At 39.1% G+C, this 18,989-nt stretch overlaps 2 protein-coding genes across 4 annotated transcripts in view; both read left to right on the plus strand.

Annotated features, from left to right (window-relative positions):
- The window catches only part of wdr91 (WD repeat domain 91), an 18,216-nt gene extending 3,947 nt beyond the window's left edge, over positions 1-14,269 (plus strand). The window contains exons 6-18 of one of the 3 annotated variants that reach the window (XM_051072619.1): positions 921-1,030; positions 5,776-5,914; positions 6,519-6,716; positions 7,002-7,198; positions 7,347-7,401; positions 7,528-7,623; positions 8,114-8,208; positions 9,189-9,342; positions 10,210-10,318; positions 10,744-10,856; positions 13,044-13,151; positions 13,436-13,525; positions 13,916-14,269. In XM_051072619.1, coding sequence (XP_050928576.1) covers positions 921-1,030; positions 5,776-5,914; positions 6,519-6,716; positions 7,002-7,198; positions 7,347-7,401; positions 7,528-7,623; positions 8,114-8,208; positions 9,189-9,342; positions 10,210-10,318; positions 10,744-10,856; positions 13,044-13,151; positions 13,436-13,525; positions 13,916-14,080 — 1,629 coding nt within the window. In that variant the 3' untranslated portion in view covers positions 14,081-14,269. Of the gene's footprint in view, positions 1-920; positions 1,031-5,775; positions 5,948-6,518; positions 6,717-7,001; positions 7,199-7,346; positions 7,402-7,527; positions 7,624-8,113; positions 8,209-9,188; positions 9,343-10,209; positions 10,319-10,743; positions 10,857-13,043; positions 13,152-13,435; positions 13,526-13,915 lie in introns of all 3 variants that reach the window. The other 2 variants (XM_051072620.1, XM_051072618.1) reach the window with 2 other exon arrangements.
- A 1,717-nt stretch (positions 14,270-15,986) lies between these two features.
- Positions 15,987-18,885, plus strand: LOC127142755 (mitotic apparatus protein p62). Its single transcript, XM_051072621.1, has 2 exons — positions 15,987-16,183; positions 16,402-18,885. The coding sequence occupies exons 1-2, from the start codon at positions 15,998-16,000 to the stop codon at positions 16,579-16,581; spliced, it is 366 nt and encodes a 121-aa protein (XP_050928578.1). The 5' UTR covers positions 15,987-15,997; the 3' UTR covers positions 16,582-18,885.
- The last annotated feature ends 104 nt before the right edge of the window (positions 18,886-18,989 follow it).

The following is an 18,989-nucleotide window of genomic DNA, read 5'->3' on the forward strand; positions in this document are numbered from 1 at the left end:
GCGGTTCACGTGAATCTGTGTTGTGAACTACAGTGTGTGTGTGTGTGTGTGTGTGTGTGTGTGTGTGTGTGTGTGTGTGTGTGTGTGTCTCGAAGCGGTTAAAAAAATGCCACTGAGATCAAAAGTGTGGCTCCATTTTAGCAAGATTGATGCCAATAGTGCACTATGCAATATTTGCAAAAAGGACATCGTTGCTAAGGCAACCCGACCAATTTGATCAAGCATTTGAACTTGTATGGAAACAATTTATGAGCAGAAAGTTGCTCCCTGTTCAACTGCACGAAGATTTAAAGGTCCTTAGTATGCAGCAGTGAGCATTAGACACTGACTTGTCACTTGTTTGCAACACTGAAAAATATTTGTTGTATATCTTTTATGTTAGAAAACTGCTTTGAATGGAAAAATGCCAAAGCTGAAAAATAAAACTCAAGATTTGTACCATAATATGTAATGTAATTTTCTTTGTTAGAATTGATTTTATGAAATTAGTATTGAAAAAAGTATCATTCAGGAACCAAACCGAAGTCAAGGAATCGGTACTGGTATTGGAAAATTTTTGAACGATATTCAGTCCTCATCAGGGTACTCCTGACTAATGTATCAAATAGTCGACATTTCGGGGGCAGCCTTAGAACCTTACACAGTTACCATACCTGACTAGCTCCCATAGACATAAGGAAATTACAGACTCAATCAATTACCACATACACATTTTTTTCCGCTTCCTTGTGTATCGGGTAAATTGGTGCAAAAAACATGTTGGAAAAAAATCGTGAGAGAGAATCGTGATTTCACTTCTCAGCAAATAAAATCATGATTCTCATTTTTTCTAGAATCGTGCAGCCCTTGTTAGTTAGATGATGATGGGGTAGATGCATAATGTTAAATCTGACCTGTCTGTTGTGTCGTATCTCTTCCAGCTGTTCGCCCTGCAGACCGAAAGTCGGGACCAGAGGGAAGGAGACGAAATGGTCCACCACAAACTGCCGGCGTATGTCCAGAACATGGACCGTCTTGGAGACACTGAGCTGTGAGACACTAACATCACTGTATTTACTGATGACTGACTACAACTAAGGTGGCTGCCATTCTGTCAGTTTTTTAAATGTTCAGTGTGTTGAGTCTTGATTTAAAAGACAGTCGACAAGATGCCAAACCTATTTATTGGACCAGGAGTTGGTATGTTTGTAACATGCCTGATCCCATTGACTCCATAGAATTGGTCCTCCCTCTGTGCATCCAAGATGGCTGCCATGCTTCAAATGAAATGGAAGTATTATTTTTCTGATATATTAGAATCTCTGGATAAGAACAGTGCAAAACAAAGCTTATTAGATATAAATTAAGTTCTGATTTTCTATCAGTTTAAGTACTTACATATAAAACCCTCCAGAAAGTGTATGATGTATTGTATGCAGAAGGCAGCCATCTTAAATCTTCTACCTAAATTATCTTTCAATTTATTTCTATCTATTGCAGTTTAATGCTTTTCATCCTGATGTTTAAAAAAAACATTTTTTTTTTTTTACCATCAATAACAGGACACACAGGTTCCTGGCGTTGGCATTTTAGCTGTTGTTTTTCAGTTTTACCTCACTCCTGACTGACTGTTTTATTTCAAAAACTTAATGTTGACCGCATGGAATAGAACTCTTTGTTACCTGAATTTTAGACCTTAACATGGCTGAGCTCCTGCTGAGTGAAGAGTGGTAAAGTTCTTAGCTAAAGCTAATGAGAAGTTACAAATATCATTTGAGTTCTCTCTGAATTTTGAGAACAAAGTAGAAAATTAGAGAATAAAGTTAGGAAATCAGGGGTAAAGCCAGAGAGGTCAGATGTGTAAAACTGAAATAAGAATTCATTGTTAAATTAAGGTAATTACTGTTTTTGTTTTTGGCGTTTATCTTGTTCCGTAGAAACAGCAGCATCATGACAAGAAAGCATGATGGTGAGAGTGGGGCAGAATTTGAGGAATTTTTAATTTTTTTTTTTAAAGATGTGTGAAGTTGTAACAGGCTGTCATTCGAAAACCTCTTCATCCTAGAGGCACTTTTAGAAGACTTTTCAGGCACTTTAAAGCAGACAAAACTGCTCGTTTATTATGTGTTCGTTCATATAAAATATATATTTAAAAGGCTTTTAACTATTTTATTGTTAATGATACAATATTTATGTTGTTTTACACTGTGTGCTGTGATGCAGTTGATGTTGCCAAATAAACAATTCACCTGATGAATTGTTGTTTTTTGTCAGTACGGTCCATTTTTTAAATTTACTTAGGGTTTTCACATGCTGACAGAGAGATGTAGAGTGGGCTGTCAAATACAGAACACTCTAATATTGATAGCACAATACATTTTAAAACATGAGATATTGAGCATAAAACATGAAAATTAGTAGTATTAGATAAAAATTATGAAGCGTTTGAAGGAACACAGTGAGTTGGAAAGCCCAAGCTATTTAGGCAGGTCTTCCTGGAGGTGAGGAGTGCTGACAGCTAAGCCACAGTACCCTCTAATTTCAAATGTAGTTTCTATTCTTAAATCTGTTGTGTTCAAGGAAACAAGCAGGTTCTTGTCTGAGGACCTTAGGTTGGCCAGAGGTTGATGAGGGGAGAGAAACTCTGCAATGTAAATTCAAATAGAACAAATGGTAACCATTGTAGTAAGGCTAAAAGCAGCTTAGGTAAAAGTGTTGCAGCTTTTCCACTTGGCGGGAGCCAGTTGTATGCTTTCTTATGGAAGATTTAAAATGACTAAATGGAAACAAGGGAAAAAAGTGAAACACAATACCCATTGTAATATACTGTATATTTCCTTTTATATATGTTAATTTACTGTGTCATAATTAAATGAAAACATTTTAAAACTGACAGCTATTCAGCTTTTTGTCATCTTCAATAACTGAATGAATTTGTTTTTGGTGTTGTGATTTTATTTTAATGTGGCATGTAAAATTCATTTCTCAATGAATAACAATTCATTCAGTTATTAAAAACAAAAAGCCAAATATATGTCCTTTGAACAAATATTTTCATTCAATTTTGACGTGGTAAATGCGCACATCAAAAGGAAATGCAAATACAACAATGTGTGTTGTGTTTTACTTTGTTCCTTTGTTTTCTTTTAGGTATTTTAAACCTTCTGCACTGTCTGGTTTTAAAATAACATTGCAGTAGATGGATGACCTTGCTGATATTATCTACCAGAGACAGATAGTATAGTGTTACAGCTTTTATATTTATCCCAGAAATGCAAATTAGACATTGTGAAAAGTAAGGCCATTATTTTCAATGAGAGAGCAGCTGTGCTGTTTGGGCAGTTTGTGTGAGCCATGGTGGGAGGCAGAACGTATGGCGGTCATAGTTTTACTGTAGACGAAAGTGATTTTGGAGTTTAGTTTGTGCATCTCTGAAGTCATGGAGGTCTGATGCTCTTTGATCACTTTGAGTGTTGAGTAAAAATTCTGAAGCACGGGATAATATATTAGAGAGGACAAAGATACCAGCATTGAAAATTAACATGGCAGTTGTTTACATTCCTGTCAGGATTAATACACATATAGAGTTTGGTGTCATCAGCATAGCATTTAAATTAATACAATGCTTGAAAGTAATGACCTGTAGTTGTTACATGTGCAGACAGTTCTTCAAGGCTTTAGACAAATTTAACCGGCCTTCAGAATAAACTGAAAAATCACAATCTTACACAATCTTCAATCTCAATCACAATCTTTCTTAATCTTGTTTCTCAGAAGAAATATCAGAAACCCAAGTTTTTTCATGTGAAGCAGCAACCAAAACATTTTTGATCTACAAATATTTTACACATATGTAACACGTGTAAAAAGACAGATTTCCATGGGTTTTCAACAACATAAAGCATGGTATCAGGTTGGTATATGGCAGGAATTGTAAGACATTAAATTGTACACCAGTGTCTGCTAAAATAGACAAGAAGAAGAAACAACAATATAAGGTCCTATTTGTGAATTGTGAACTTGTTAAAAGTGCTATTTTGATAGATAAACCAAAGTATTGGACAAATAGAAATTTTGCATATCCATCCAAGAGTTGTTGGGACATTTTACCCTTAACCACAAATATTGACCTGATTATGTAGCAACATGAAAATTGCCTAAGACTAAAATTCACATACATTCAGTGGTAATCTTCTATACATAACAAAACAGAAGTTGAAGTTGTTGTTACTGCAGACATTACTCTTTCTGTTGTTGCATCAGCAACCCCTAATTCCTTTATAAATTAAAATAAGTCTAAGAAGATATGGTCCTGTAAGCAGTTTTCTGTCAGCAGATGAGGTTGAAATATATAAAAAGAATGAGCTGCTGTGAGCTAATGAGATGAAGAGTTGTTTGGCTAACATCAAATCTAATATACGTCACTGAGGTAAGTGACATATTATCTGTCGGTCCTGCCATGGAAGATTACTTTCACCTTGCTGTATCACAGGTTCTGACAACTGCACGTGGTCACCTACAGCAGAAGCATTACAAATTTCACGTTTAAAAAATACATTTTAAAATCTACTGCTACTGAGCAAAACCAAAAACAAAACAAAGACAGATAGGGATTGACATGCAACAAAGCTCCCCAGCTGAACTTCAAGCAGGAACATTGTCAGTTCCTAGTTGGCTCCTTAAACCCTTAAGGCCACCAACAAATCGTAAACGTTAAATTTTCTTTTCACTTCCTATTTCCTCTACAAGGAAACATTTAAGACTCAGTGGCACCAGCATTTAAAAAAGCAAATAGTGAATAAGCCCATGGCAGTGCAGCACATCTGTGCAAATCTTTTGCATTCCAGTTCAAATTTTGTAACTTTGATGCTGTTGAGGTTGTTCCTGTGACTGACCAGCACTAGCATATTTCCAGCTGGCTAGTGTGCTAACATGCCAGCTACAGTAGTAGTAACTAGCACTGCTAGCGGTCTCTCTGTCATGACTGTGAGTACAAAAGGAGAAAGATAACATGAGTAGTTGTTTCACCCACCTGTTTTTATGCATATTTTCATTTTGTGCATAAAAAACAAAATATTTGAAATATCACAAAAAGGTTTGGAGAAGAAAATGCATTGATGAAAGCAAATGGAAACAGACTAAGCAAACTAATGACTTACTGTACATGAAGCCTCGAACATCCACTAAAGCTTCAACACCACTGAGGAGACAAAAAATAGCAGAAATAGTAGACTTAAAAATCAAATCAATGACAAGATCATAAAGTTACTCCAATTACTACATGGTTTTACACCATCTGAGGTTTGACTGGCGCTTCTCTAATTACTAATCTGATAGTGCTTTTTTCTTCTACAATGGTTTAACAATAACTTGTTGGAGATAGCACCACCAGATGTTTATTTTGTTGAAACAACTCATAATATTCACTGAAGTGGATGGAATAGGAATTAGAATTTGTGCTAGATTTGGATGGTAATCTTGCTAATAACAAGGCAAATGCACAACAGCTGATTTATGGCTCAGTTTGAATTTCTGTACTGCTGTTGGGTCCTTGTTCTACAGTGGAGTTACTTCACTATGCTGATTTGTAGTGCTCTGCTTTTGGAAGGTTACTCCAAATCAAAATGAGGGGAGGTGCTCATTGGTAGAACTGGGACAAAGTTTTTCCAGCTCTGACCAGTCAGTCTCTGCATGTTTCTAAATCTTGTCTTCATTATAGTTTGGATTTGTTTGTACTCACTCAATAATTTTAATGTTATACATTTTCACTCTTGTTGTCTTCTTCCACCCTCTTAGAGACTTGGTGTCAAGCCAACGAGCAGTCAGCACCGTGACCACTCCCTCTAGAAACTTCTTCTCTACATTCCTACCACAGGGCCGACGCACTCCAGGGAAACCACCTCAAGTCACCACTGGGTCTTCACCAAGCCAGGTAGCAGTGAACAGGAAGGACCCACCAAGCAGTCAGGTGAAAGAAAGTTGGGGAAGTAAAAGCTCAGCATAACCGTAAACTGAACTTCTCTGAAAGTGGACCACACCAGCTTCTAAATTCTCAAATATCAAAACCACTTGATGGGAAGTTTGACAAACTAGTTTTCAGAGTGCTAGTGTTTTTAGCTGCAGTTCACTACATACTGCTCCAAGAAAACACTGTATTGAAGTGAACGGGAAAATCCCCAACTTCTCTCTACAATTAAATAGTCTAGAAAGATTTTACACAAGTTCAGCTCTAAGGAGATAATTTACCTTATTCTGATGTAAAGGGAGATTTTGAGAGCTACCATCCATCCATTTTAAGGAAATCACAAAGAGAAAACCAATGTTGAAAACCCCTTAATCTGTGCAAGTACTGTGCAAGTACTCAACTGGCTATATCCCACTGGCTGGTCTGACTGGGCGCAATACTGATGTTTCTGTTGTTTTTTTCTACATTTATGTTTGTAATCTCCTGTTGTGAGTGTCCACACCACTGTGAGTGGCTGCTAGAATTCTGACCTGAGATCATTTATTTAAATCTAAAATTAATTTGTCTTTTCTAGCCCACAAGGTCAAAAGAGACGGTCCAAACAAAGGACATAAAAACAGTTGCCAGCCAGACATCAAGTAGTGAACCTGCAAGCTTGCAGTCCCAACAGTCAACAAACCAGGCAACAAACCAGCCAACACATCCCAGACACAAGAGAATCCAGGAACATGAGAAAGAAAGGAAGGAGCTTTTCTCTAAACCACCACCACAGGTACCTGAAGAATGATTTTGGTGACGTTTAGCTATTTGTTAAGTTATTTGTTTTCTTGCCAAGTTAGATGAGAAGATCAATGCCACTCCTACGAATGTTTGCTGAAGCTGGATTTATACTTGTGTTTGGGGGTTTTGCTGTACATAGTGCTCCAAGGTTACACCATATGCTACGCCATAGCTGATTCACATGTTCCGCAAAAATGTAAATGCTACTGTAAATGCTACTATGACTGGTTGCTGACTTCGTTTACACTAATTGCCTCCTTTCATGTGTTGTTCTCAGACGCCAGAGAAGAGAGGGGAGACAGGGGAGGTAGAGCCTCCTGCCGAGACCTCCAATGAACCAACTGACTCCTCCTCGTTGAACAGCAGGAGCTGTGGAGGTGGCACAGAGGGGCAGGGTCTGTCAGCAGAACAGCCTTTCATCAAACTCAGCCAGGAGGAATACGGAGAACACCACTCCTCCATCATGCACTGCAGGTCTGCTTTTAGCACCACCCCCAGTTCAGTTTAAGTGGTCGAACTGGGCCTCACCCCTTCCTTCTCACAATATCTCAAACAACTATGAGCCTGCTTGGACAAAACCCTTTCCTCTTTTCATCCATCCATCTGTCCTTCTGTTTTCCAGGGTTGACTGCTCTGGTCGCAGAGTTGCTAGTTTGGATGTAGATGGAGTCATCAAGGTAAATCTGTTCATTTTATGATGGGGTTATGTTAACACAGAAAAAAATATATATATCACTACAATTACATGAGTAATTATTTGAAATGCATAATAAAGTCCTCTTCCTCCTCCTCCTCCTCCCTAGGTGTGGTCATTCAACCCAATCATACAGACTAAAGCCACCATCATGTCCAAGTCTCCTCTACTGTCTCTGGAGTGGGCCACCAAACCTGACAGACTGGTAGGAACAAAAGACACAGAGTGCTCATTAACTGAGCACAGAGACATTAACAGTAATAATGGGGTTTCTATTAATACTTTAACCCAGTAAAGGCAACAGTATTAACATGATTACATTCAGTCAGCAGTAAAATGCTGAACTCAGACAATAACCTGTGAATAACCTGATTACTAAAATGAACATTAACAGGCAGATTCTGTGAGACATTCTACAATTAATGGAATAAAATTATTTTATTGGCTCTATTCTGTTATGAAGCAAAGTTTGGATGACATGCCTGTCCAAATGTTGCGTATTTTAGTGTGTATAACTGTAAACATGGAAATCCAACACAAAACACAGATTCAACACAGCACAACATAAGATTTGGGTTATAGGTTATAGCGAGGGCTAGCATAAGTCTCCAGGGAATGAATGTATGTCAATGAAATGTCCCCCTGAGTGACAAAAACAAATGTGTGTATATGTGTCTATATGTGTGTCTGGTCAGTTGTTACTAGGCAGCGGTGTTGGCACAGTGCGGCTGTACGATACAGACGCCAAGAAGAATCTTTATGAGATGAACATTGATGAAACTCATCCACGGTACTGTATAAAATAACTACTGCATGTAGTGCTATAAAGTGAATGTCTACAGCTGATAATACACGGAAAAAAAAAACCACACACACATGACCTAATAAGAACAGGTAACCATTTTGGGAAATACTCTTATTTGATTTCTCCAGGGTGGTTAGCACTAGAGATAACTTTGTTGTCACACACCAGATAAACAGCCTAAATTAGCTAGTTTTGTGGTGTTGCGTATTTGTGATAGGTAAAACCAGATACAAACAGCATGTAGCTCTTATAAAATGATCCTGAATGGATTGTACTAGTGTTAATATTGGATTTTATTCTATGTAATTACCATTGGTGGTGCATTTGCAGTCATTCTGCCAACAGTTTGTTGACAAAATTCTTTTCACCAAGTGAAAGATATTGTTGGTGTCAGAAATTCCTGATATTTCTGCCTCAGAATTACAAGTTGGAGGCTGACACGATCACTTTTTCCCATTCAGCTGCTTGTAATGACACTTTAATCTACATTCAAACTATATGCCACGCAAATGTGCCATGAGCACACTGCTGGGGTCAGAACCTGGTTAGCCTAGCTTAGCATAAAGACTGGAGGCAGAGAGAAACAGCTAGCCTGGCTCTGTCAAAAAATGCACCTCCATCATCATCTCTAAAGTTAACTAATTATCATTCTGTATTTGTGTCAAATGTCAGCATGCTAACATAAATTCTAATTGTAGCATGCTAACATACATACTAACAATACTGAAATGCAAGTCTCAGGTGTAATGTTTACCATGTTAACCCTTTTGATTTAGATCATTAGCTTAATTTGTAATAAACAGAAAGCAGAGTTGAGCCTGATGGAGATGTCATTAGTTTTGAAGATATTTGTTCATAAACCACAGTTTGAACAAATACAAAACTTTGAGGTTTGAATGGTGGTGCTAGCTGATGATAATATTGCTATGATTCTGATAATAATATGACACTTCTCTGTCTCTCAGTATCTTGTCCTTAGCCTGCAGTCCTAGTGGCTCATCATTTGTATGTTCGGCGGCAGCGCTCAGTCGATCTGGAAATATCGATTCTGTTCCTCGACTTCCTATACCAGTGTCTGGACAGTTGCTGCTTTGGGACACCAAGACTGTCAAACAGCAGGTAACTAATCAGCTAGTTCAGCAACAGTTATTTAGCTAATGAGGTAGTGCATCAGAACACTGATGCAGAGTTAAGAGTACTCCAAAGATCCACTGGTCATAAAATAGTTATGGAAATTAAATGATCACTCAATACAAACTAGAAACAACAACAGTGCTCTACGACAAAAATATATTAACGTCAAGATAAGAAAAATAATTCTCAAATTTAAATTTGTCTTACAAATTAATAATAATTCCTAAATTCCAGAAGACCAAAAGACCAAAGGCCAAACTATAAGCAGTGTGTTTTTTGAAACATTTTTGGTGGCCTTCAGTCGCCTGTCTCATAGGCCTGACACACTTCTATGTTGAAGTACCATAAACTTGAGAGGGACAGTGGGAGAAAGTGGAGATGCCCTATCCATTGGCTGATGTCTGTCAGGTGGAATTCTACTATCCTCCATTTGCTTATTAGCATTAAACAAAGTGTAGCTGAGACTGATGGGAATGTTATTAGTTTTGCAAGTAATAATAAATGTACTGGACAAATTGAAATGTCCAGGTGATGGAAGTTAATGGATCATCAAAGTGATTACAGATCATCAGGATATCAAACCTTTAGAACTAAACCTGCTAAAGAAGGAGTGAAAAGACACCCTATCATGTTAGTATTTTATCATGTTAAAATGCTAAGATTTGCCATGCTAATGTATATCGCACAAAAATGATAGATCATTCATGCTAATCATAATGTTAACATGTACACTTAATGTAACTATAATCTTTTGATGTTTATTGTAGTCTCAGGGTTAGCATGTTTAGCATTAGCTCTAGTGTATATAGTTCCCGTGGCTGTATTATAATGTCTGTTCAATCTGTCTCTCAGCTCCAGTTCTCTTTAGAACCTGAGCCAGTTGCCATTAATTGCACTGCCTTCAACCACAACGGAAACCTGCTGGTGACTGGAGCCGCTGATGGAGTCATCAGACTGTTTGGTCAGTTTTTAGCAGAGACACAACTGATGATTCATTTCATCTGTTGTCTATTTTATTTATTCTTCCCCCAGACTGCCAACAGTATGCCTGGACAATAAAATATGAGTGACAAACTGTTGATAAGTTGCACATAGCAGAGGCATATCATGATCTACCTGACTCATTTTGCTTTTTATTTCACACATAACATAACATAACTGATGTGACACAGTTCTGTCATTTGTTGTAATGGCTTAGGGGGGAAAAGAAGCAGCAGATCTCCCTGCTAATGCAAACTAATGCAAACAAACAAGTGTGCAGTCATAGAAAATGTATGTTATCTGTGTAAACATTAGTCTAGTTGTGATTGGGGGGCAATTTCTTGAACATTTACACATTAAACAATCAACACAGTCCACTGAATTCTCTGCCTGTCTCTGATGTAGATATGCAGCGCTACGAGAGCGCTATGAGCTGGAGAGCTCACGATGGTGAAGTTTACAGTGTGGAGTTCAGCTACGATGAGAACACCGTCTTCAGCATTGGAGAGGATGGCAAGGTGTGTGTTCATTTTGTGTAAACCCCAAAATGCCTTTTAAAACTTTACCTTTAAAAGCATATTTAAATGTTGCAGTGAAGTGAATGTGTGTTACATTTACATTTATTTATTTGCACATGAAGCCAAAGTACTGTGCTGTATAGTACATGCCTAGCAGTGAGTTTAAAAATGAAACCGCCAATAGGCTCTCAGCATTAGCAGAGCAGCAGGCAGCGTTGTTAGGCCAAGTGAAATCTTGTTAAAAAGCTGTCCCTCTACTCATCCCTGAACTTTTTTGTGACATTTTTCTCAAATGAATGCCAGTGTCAACATCTGAATTGAACTGGTCTTGCACTGATGAAGCATTCTAGAGACATTCTTCTGAAGCTGGTTGATCGCTTGTTTAATTGTCCACCCCATCTGATGGAAATGACTCTTTCATTTGCATGCTTAGGAAGTGGTGGGCCACTACGTATTCAGAATCCATAATGTGTGTGTTAAGATTGAGTTACACAACCAGGCTGTATAAAAGGCTTATCACTGACAGCTGAGCAGTGGAATGACCGCTTTTGAAACCAGACTGGTTTAGATGAAGTAGATCACATGTGTCAAACTCAAGGCCCACGGGCCACATTTGGCCTGTTAATGAATTATCTTTGAATTATCTTTGGCCCACAATGCACTGCCCGTGCATCGGCACGTCAATCACAGGCTGGGAAAGCGAGCCCCACTCACTCATCAGCAGTCTTACGGTATTACACACCGCTTGTGTCAACTTTCAACTATCTCCCCAAAAAATGGCTCAACGAAAAGTGGACTTTGAAAACAGGGGTTTTCAAGACAGGTGGGAGGCACAGTATATGTTCGCGGATGTAAAGGGCAAAGCTGTGTGTCTTCTGTGCGGAGACAGTGTAGCTATAATGAAGGAATACAACATAAGAAGACACTATGAAACGAAGCACCACGACAGATACAAGCATCTGGACGTGACACAAAGGCTACAGAAGGTAGAAGAGTTAAAAAGAAGTCTGGTTTCACAGCAAGCTATGTTCACTGTAGAAAATGTTTTCACTTGAAATTACTCTGAAAAAACTGCAGATAGAGCCATAAGGAATCAATGAAACTGGTTTTATTTCTTTTATTTTTATTTATTAGTTATTGTTTTTATTTTATTTATTTCATAATTAATGTTGTTTTATAGGCAATAATCTATAGGCCCTCTTAGTTCCAGGTACAATATGTGCAAAAGGTTGTTTAAATAAGTTTTCAATAAACGTTGAACCCATCCGGCCGTTGACTTGTAGCAATTTTTTAATTTCGGCCCACTGTGTATTTGAGTTTGACACCCCTGAAGTAGATTATTACAGAGAGCAGAGGTCTGAGACTTGCTGAAAACCTCATACTCAAGAACTTTCAATAGAAAGGACTGTAGTGAGATCGGTCGATGGCTTTCAAATTGAGATGGATTTGGGGTTGGCTTTCTCAACAGCGGGGTAACTTTGGTTCGTTTAAACTTTATGGGGATTGTACCCAAAACCAGAAAATCATTTATCATGTTAAGTGGAAACAGGCGTGATTTGATGGCTGGAAAGAGCTTGAAGTAGGTTAGGATAGAATAGGATCAGAGCAACTGGTGGGACAACTTGAAAGAATAAGTTTGGAGATATCTTCCACAGGGAGAAATGCCATAAGTGACACTGCCATAAGGAAATGTATTTGAGTTAGGTTCTTCTGTAAACTGGCCACTAATGGCTGTTATCTTGTTAGTAAAGAAGGATGCAGTTCATCAGCCTAAAGAGGGCTGGCTAGTGGAGGAGGCTCTTGAAAGTGGAAAATAACAATCAAGTACTTAAGTGGATGTACTTTGACATGGACAGTTACCCATTGAATTGCCTTGTGGCAGATGTTTGCAGTTGCCAGGTACACTGTTCTTGCTCTACACTGCACTGATTACAAAGATTTTTTTTCCCTATTGACCATTTACTCTGAAAAATATGGGAAAATAAGGCCCAAATTTTAAAACACTGCCAGTTATCTTTTAATGTTCAGGTTAGAATTAGGTTTAGGGTAAAGGTTTGGGTTAGGCATTTATTTGAGGTGGTTAAGTTAAGTAGGGTAAGGTATTATGTCAGTGAGTGACCTCACACTATATTATATATACTATATAATACTATACTATATAATTATAACGTGTGTGTGTGTGTTCAGTTCATCCAGTGGAACATCCATCGGTGTGGGGTGAAACAGTCGGAGCAGGTTTTACCTCAGGACGCCACCGGGCCCTTTGTCCTATCAGGTTACAGCGGATACAAACAGGTATGCAGTGTTACCATGGAAATAACTGGTTCACTTCAAAGACTGCCTCAGCATTATTTTGTTTTATTGAAACATATTGTGGCATTTGATGTGAACCCTTTGCTAGACCTCTACAGCACTAGAGAGACAGGATGACAAAGTTTTCAAACATTATAAGTGAACAGGACTAAACCTGACTTAGTAAATCCTGCTGATGTTAAATTAGGTAAAAGACTGACATAGATCAAACAAAATGAATGTAATGACTCACTGATGTCTAAATTTGTGAATGAACTCTTGTTCAGGTTCAGGTTCCTCGAGGTCGACTCTTTGCCTTTGACTCTGAAGGACAACATGTCCTGACCTGTTCCAACTCCGGAGGACTCATATACAGAGTAAATAACCTTGATCCTAACCTTCATCATTAACAATCATTTTCTCATCCATACATCCATACATTTTAATATCATATTAATAGTAATTAGCTTTTTAAGTTTAATATTTTTTATATATATTTTTTAAATCTAATAGTAAGTAATAGTTAAGTTTTTACTTGTTAAATCAACTTTTCCATTTGTAAAATTGTTATATCTCTTCATATTTATTTAATTATTATTCTTCAAGTATTTTAAATTATGTATTTATTTTTATTTAACACCTAAGATGACGGTGTTTCTTCTTGCTGAATCAAAATACATATTTATACATATAAATACATACATGTTTTGTATTTTGATTTGCTAAACTATCCTGCTTTCCATCTTTCCCGTGTCTCTGTGTTTCAGCTGAGCAATGGGGAGCAGGCTTTAGAGAGTGTGCTGTCGCTGAGCGGTCACAAAGCACCGGTAGTGACAGTTGATTGGTGCTCAGCAGTGGACTGTGGCACCTGCCTGACTGCCTCTATGGATGGGAAGATCAAACTGAGCACGCTCCTGGCACAGAAGTCCTGACTGAGGACCTGATAGAGGACATCTGACGCTTCAGACATCATCAAATATTCACTTCATTCGCCCATCTGCTGATGAAGATTATTCTAGAATCATCTGATACATGTAACATTTTCATGATCTCATACAAACAAGGAAAACTCACCAATCTGTTATAAATTTAGACTAACATTAAAATCCTGTCAAAGTTGAGAGCTGCTCTGTTTCTTAAAATTGAGAGATTTTTTCTAACCTTCTAAAGGGCAGAGGAGCTTCACAGCAGTCTGACAGACTCACAGCCCTGACATTTTATCACCTTATAAAGTTGTGGCTAACGTGAGCAAGTAGCTGCCTACTTGCACAGCCAGCTGAGCAATGAATCCACTCAGTCATGTCTCTTGTCACCTAATGAATCTTTTAGCTCTATCTTGGTCTTCACCAGCTCCTCAGCTGCTAAATGCTCCACTGTGTTCACCAGCTAGTCTCTGTGTCTGTGTTTGTTTGCTGCTGAGGGGGTAGAGTACAGTGGTTTTATTAGAGCTTTTTTAATTGAAACCAGCTGGCTGCTTGAAACTAGACTAAATGTATTTTTCTGATGAAATACAGGTTAACAGAGTACATATAAAACATGGTTCTGATCATGCCAACATAGTAATGAAGTGACAAATATGAAAGTGGTGTTACAAATTACCTGCTTATCTGTCTACAACTTTTCTCCATTAGGATTACAAAGCTGACACTGTAGGGACAGTTTTGATTTCCTAACCAGGCCTTTGTGACTAATCAAACTTTCTTTATAGGCAGGTGGGGGAATTTGCACTTCTGTCCTCATTTTTTTCTAAAATCTTAGTTTGACTAGACCTTTATCATAACAGACATTTTAACTTAATCATTGTAGGAAAAGCACAAATGTTACTACTAACATTAACAGTGGCTCTGTTTTATTCAAGTGTCCCAGCAAGCTGTGGTAATGAGTCGCAATGCACCAAACTAGGACCCTGGAACTGAAGCAGTTTTTTGGTATATTTAGTTATAGTTGTGTTGTTACTATTTCAGTTATGTTCTCTTTTCTTTTAGTCAGTTATTTTTTGTTTAGTCTCAGGTCGTTTTAATGACTTTTACTATATTATTATCTGTCAGTGTTGCCCCATAAAGATAGATCTCGGTTTCTGTCATCTTTCAGTTTACAGAAGCAGTTTCTCATCTCTGCCGGGCAGGGGGTGGGGGCGCTCTGACAATATGTGCCGTAATTACTTCCAGTAAAGAAGAAGAAGAAGCAGGAGACATCAAACATAGCTTAACAGGACTGAGGTGAAAATCTCCCAAAATGTCCAAGTTTTAGGCCGCCAGTCTCGCATTAACACATGCAGACAGAAGCTTTCCGTGGAAAGAGGCCAAGGATAAAAACAAACGGAAGATAATTCCGGTATTATGTGTTGTTTTTGACGCAGACATTTGCTGTTTTTGTTGTGACGCGCAGACGGTCTAGCCAGCTAGCTGCACCGTTAGCTTATTTACAATCCGTTCGGTTCTAGTTTTTTGTTTAATGTCACTGGTCTCCGGTACCGCGTGCAGACATGGAGAGTTTGTACAAGCGGAAAATGTTCGCGTCCATGCGGAAAACCAAGGTGGCTGCATCGAAGAAGCGGCAGATCGGCCTGCCCGCCTCCATACTAGACGACAGTGACGAAGGCTCCTTCTCCTCCTCCTCCTCCGGATCCCAGTCTGACTTCCAGAGCTCCCCGGAGGAGGACAGCGAGCAAGATTACCGGGACCGGAGTGAGTCCGGGGCGACTTCCAGCGACGACAGCCGCTCCTGTGACCCGGCGGAAGCGCTCGTTCCTGGGAGGCGATGACAGCTCCTCGTCCTCCAGCACCGGAGAGGAGGATGATGATGATGAGGAGGACGATGAGGAGGATGACAGGAGCCAGCCGAAGAGGATGGTGCAGCCCAGGAAGCGGAGCAGGTTGCAGCGGCAGGACGAATCGGACTCGGACCATGCGGAGGAGAAGCGGAAAGAGGAGGCTGAGAAGGCGAAGAGGAGGCAGAGACACAACAAGCTGCTGGCGCTGTCCCGGAGGATGAAGGCCCGGGTCCCGAGCCGGAGGAGGAGCCGCTTGAAGCAGGTACACCTCTGAGCCCATATCACACACCTGACTTAAAATCGCCAGTTCAGACCCGCCAGAATATTTATTATGACTGAGTTGCTCTGACTGAGATTAGAATAAGCTAAAACCACAGCTGTTAAAGTTTTGATGTGTTTGATTTTCTGAAAACATCTCACTAATGTGACACTTCAGCTGCACACCATCAAGCAAAACTTAAAATGTGTTTGTATTCTCAGGGCGCCGGTGAGGGCGATGAGGAAGAGTCCAAAGAAGGGGAGGATGAGGCTGGTGGTAATGAAGATGGGGATAGAGGAGAAAACAGCAGCAAGAAAGAGGCTCCAGGAGGTGATGATGGAGGCAGCAGAGAGGAGGAGGACAAAGAGGAGCAGGAGGAGGAGGAGGAGGAGAAGAAATAGATCCACACAGTCATGGTGAACAGAGGAGGACTTAGAATGTGAAGAACTAAAAACTTTAGCCATCTGAAAGTGACTCATAATTGTAAATTTTTTCCCGTTCAGAACTCACAGTGGAAAACAAAAACACAAAAAAACTTCCATTTCAAGGATTTCATGGTCATATCATGTTTTTAAAGCAAACAACATCCAGAAAGATGTCCAGAGGATTTGAACAGCCTCAGTGAAGTGATAAAATGTCGACTGTGAAGAAGTTGAGTCTGAAATTTGACAGAGCTGCAGATAGATACTGACAATGAAACGTGCCTGATGGATATGTCACTCCTATATGAATCAAGTCAGTTGTGTCACTCATCGTGTCTGCTGCTGCTGATCCACAGACATTTGTCAAGTCGAATGCAGTTTTACTCACAGTCACTAATCCCAGTTGTTGATCCCAAACAGACTTCATGTCACTCATGTTCCACTGACAGCTGCCACTTTCCACTGGCAGGTGTCATGTAAACTTTCCCTCACATGATGTGGGATGGATGGTAGAGATGGGGAACCATCCCATGTTTACCTGCAAACCTTCATGTTGTCGGACACCTTAAGATGGTTGTATGATTACAGTGTTGGTCAAGTGAGGGTTAAAAATACTATGCAGTGATAGTATAACACTATATCCAGTATTAAGGCAGTAGATCACCAGCAGCATACCAACAGTAAACAACGCATGCAGAGGATGTCAGCGTTGCTGCAGCTTCAGCTGGAGCAGGAGGAAGGGAGAGCAGCTCAGTGACCCATGTTGAAACTCTTGAGTGTAAAGAAATTTTCCTTTACTGACAAAGAGCAAGTCACCATTAATAGACTTTGTCCCAGACAGCACTGCTGTAAGAAACCTCCAATCAGAGCTTCAGGCTCCTGCTTTGTTCCTGACTGCAGTGACCAAGTTGGGGTGGACAATGGCTGCTGAGGCTTGTGGGTACTGTAGTATTTAGAGACATACTCAACTGACAGCATTCAGATCGTTCTTTGTTGCACTTTCCTTCCTTTTCATTTTCTTTTTCATTTACTGTTTTAATCGGACGCGGTACCTGCAAAGCAGGTGTATTTCTTTGAATTTTCTGTCTGGAGAGGATTTAAATTGAATGAAGTCAAAGACTTGTACAATGTCTTGTACAGTAGCTTTTTATCTGTCATAGTTTAAAGGCAGTGTTTGCAGATATCTTTTGATAGTTTTGTCCATCTCTGCTATGAGTTTTTCATTTGACCTTGCAGCCAGTCTCTGATTACACCTTCACCAATGTGAGGATTTGCTTCTTTTCTGTTTTATATCATAGTAAACTGAATGTCTGACCGTTGGCTGGATAAAACGAGACATTTGGAGATCACTTTGGACACACCTGTTGGTATGTATGAGGAAAAGTTGTGTCCCAACAAACATCACAAAGGCCTCTCTTTGTATCTACATTACTGAACAGAATATTCTCCAGTGAAATGTTATTGCAGCTGACAGGACAGATGGACTGGACTATCAAAATTAGATTTCTGACTGTGAAAGAAATAAGAAAAGTTCTTTTTTCTGTTACATTCATAAATGTTGAATCAGAGAGACTGAGTATTTCTCCTAAATGCAGAAAACTGCAATTTACTTTTGCACACTATAAAATTTATTAAATTTAATTTTTTCAAACATTTTTGTAATATTTGTTAACATACAAATGTGACTGCAGTCGAAGTTTCTTGTGTATAGAATTGGGGGGGGGGGATGGGGGACGACAAAAACTTCTTTTACCTCTATTTATTTCTTCCTTTCTAAAGCCTGTTACAGTGATGCATTCGTGTGCTAATGTATAAATTGGACAAATAATGTCCCTAATCAGAAGTTTGCTCTTTTTAAATATTACTTTCATTTCATGTTTCCTTCCCTGCTTTCCTTGCTTCCTTTAGTCTTCCCTTTCTTCCTTTGTTCCTCTCTCTGTGAAGGTGTGTTTAAGAGCACTCATACCAAATGGATAAAAGACCACAAATAAGCTGCCAGCTGCAGCACGGTCTTCAGTGTGCAGCCACTGAAACTGAACCTACGGAGTGCTCAAAAGCCTCATGGCCATTTCTGCTTTTCACTCAAGTACTGGACTCAGTATGTTATACAATATCATGATGATACACACACATGATACACACACATAGTTACATATCAGTGCTGTGTATTTACTTGTTTTCCAGTGTATTTGTGGTCTCTTGTTGCTGTATAAAGCTCTTCAGACCAACTTGCCCTGTTGAAAACACCTGTTTTATTAATAAAGTTTCTTTTTTGACAGATAATTTGTTGAAAGTCATTACATGTTAAACTTTGGTAGCATATAACTACATTTCCAGGCATCAGCACGCCCTAGCTGTAAAATAGCTTTTTTATTTTTGATATGACC

The sequence above is a fragment of the Lates calcarifer genome, linkage group LG9 (assembly GCF_001640805.2).
Source record: "Lates calcarifer isolate ASB-BC8 linkage group LG9, TLL_Latcal_v3, whole genome shotgun sequence".
Classification (NCBI taxonomy): domain Eukaryota; kingdom Metazoa; phylum Chordata; class Actinopteri; family Centropomidae; genus Lates; species Lates calcarifer.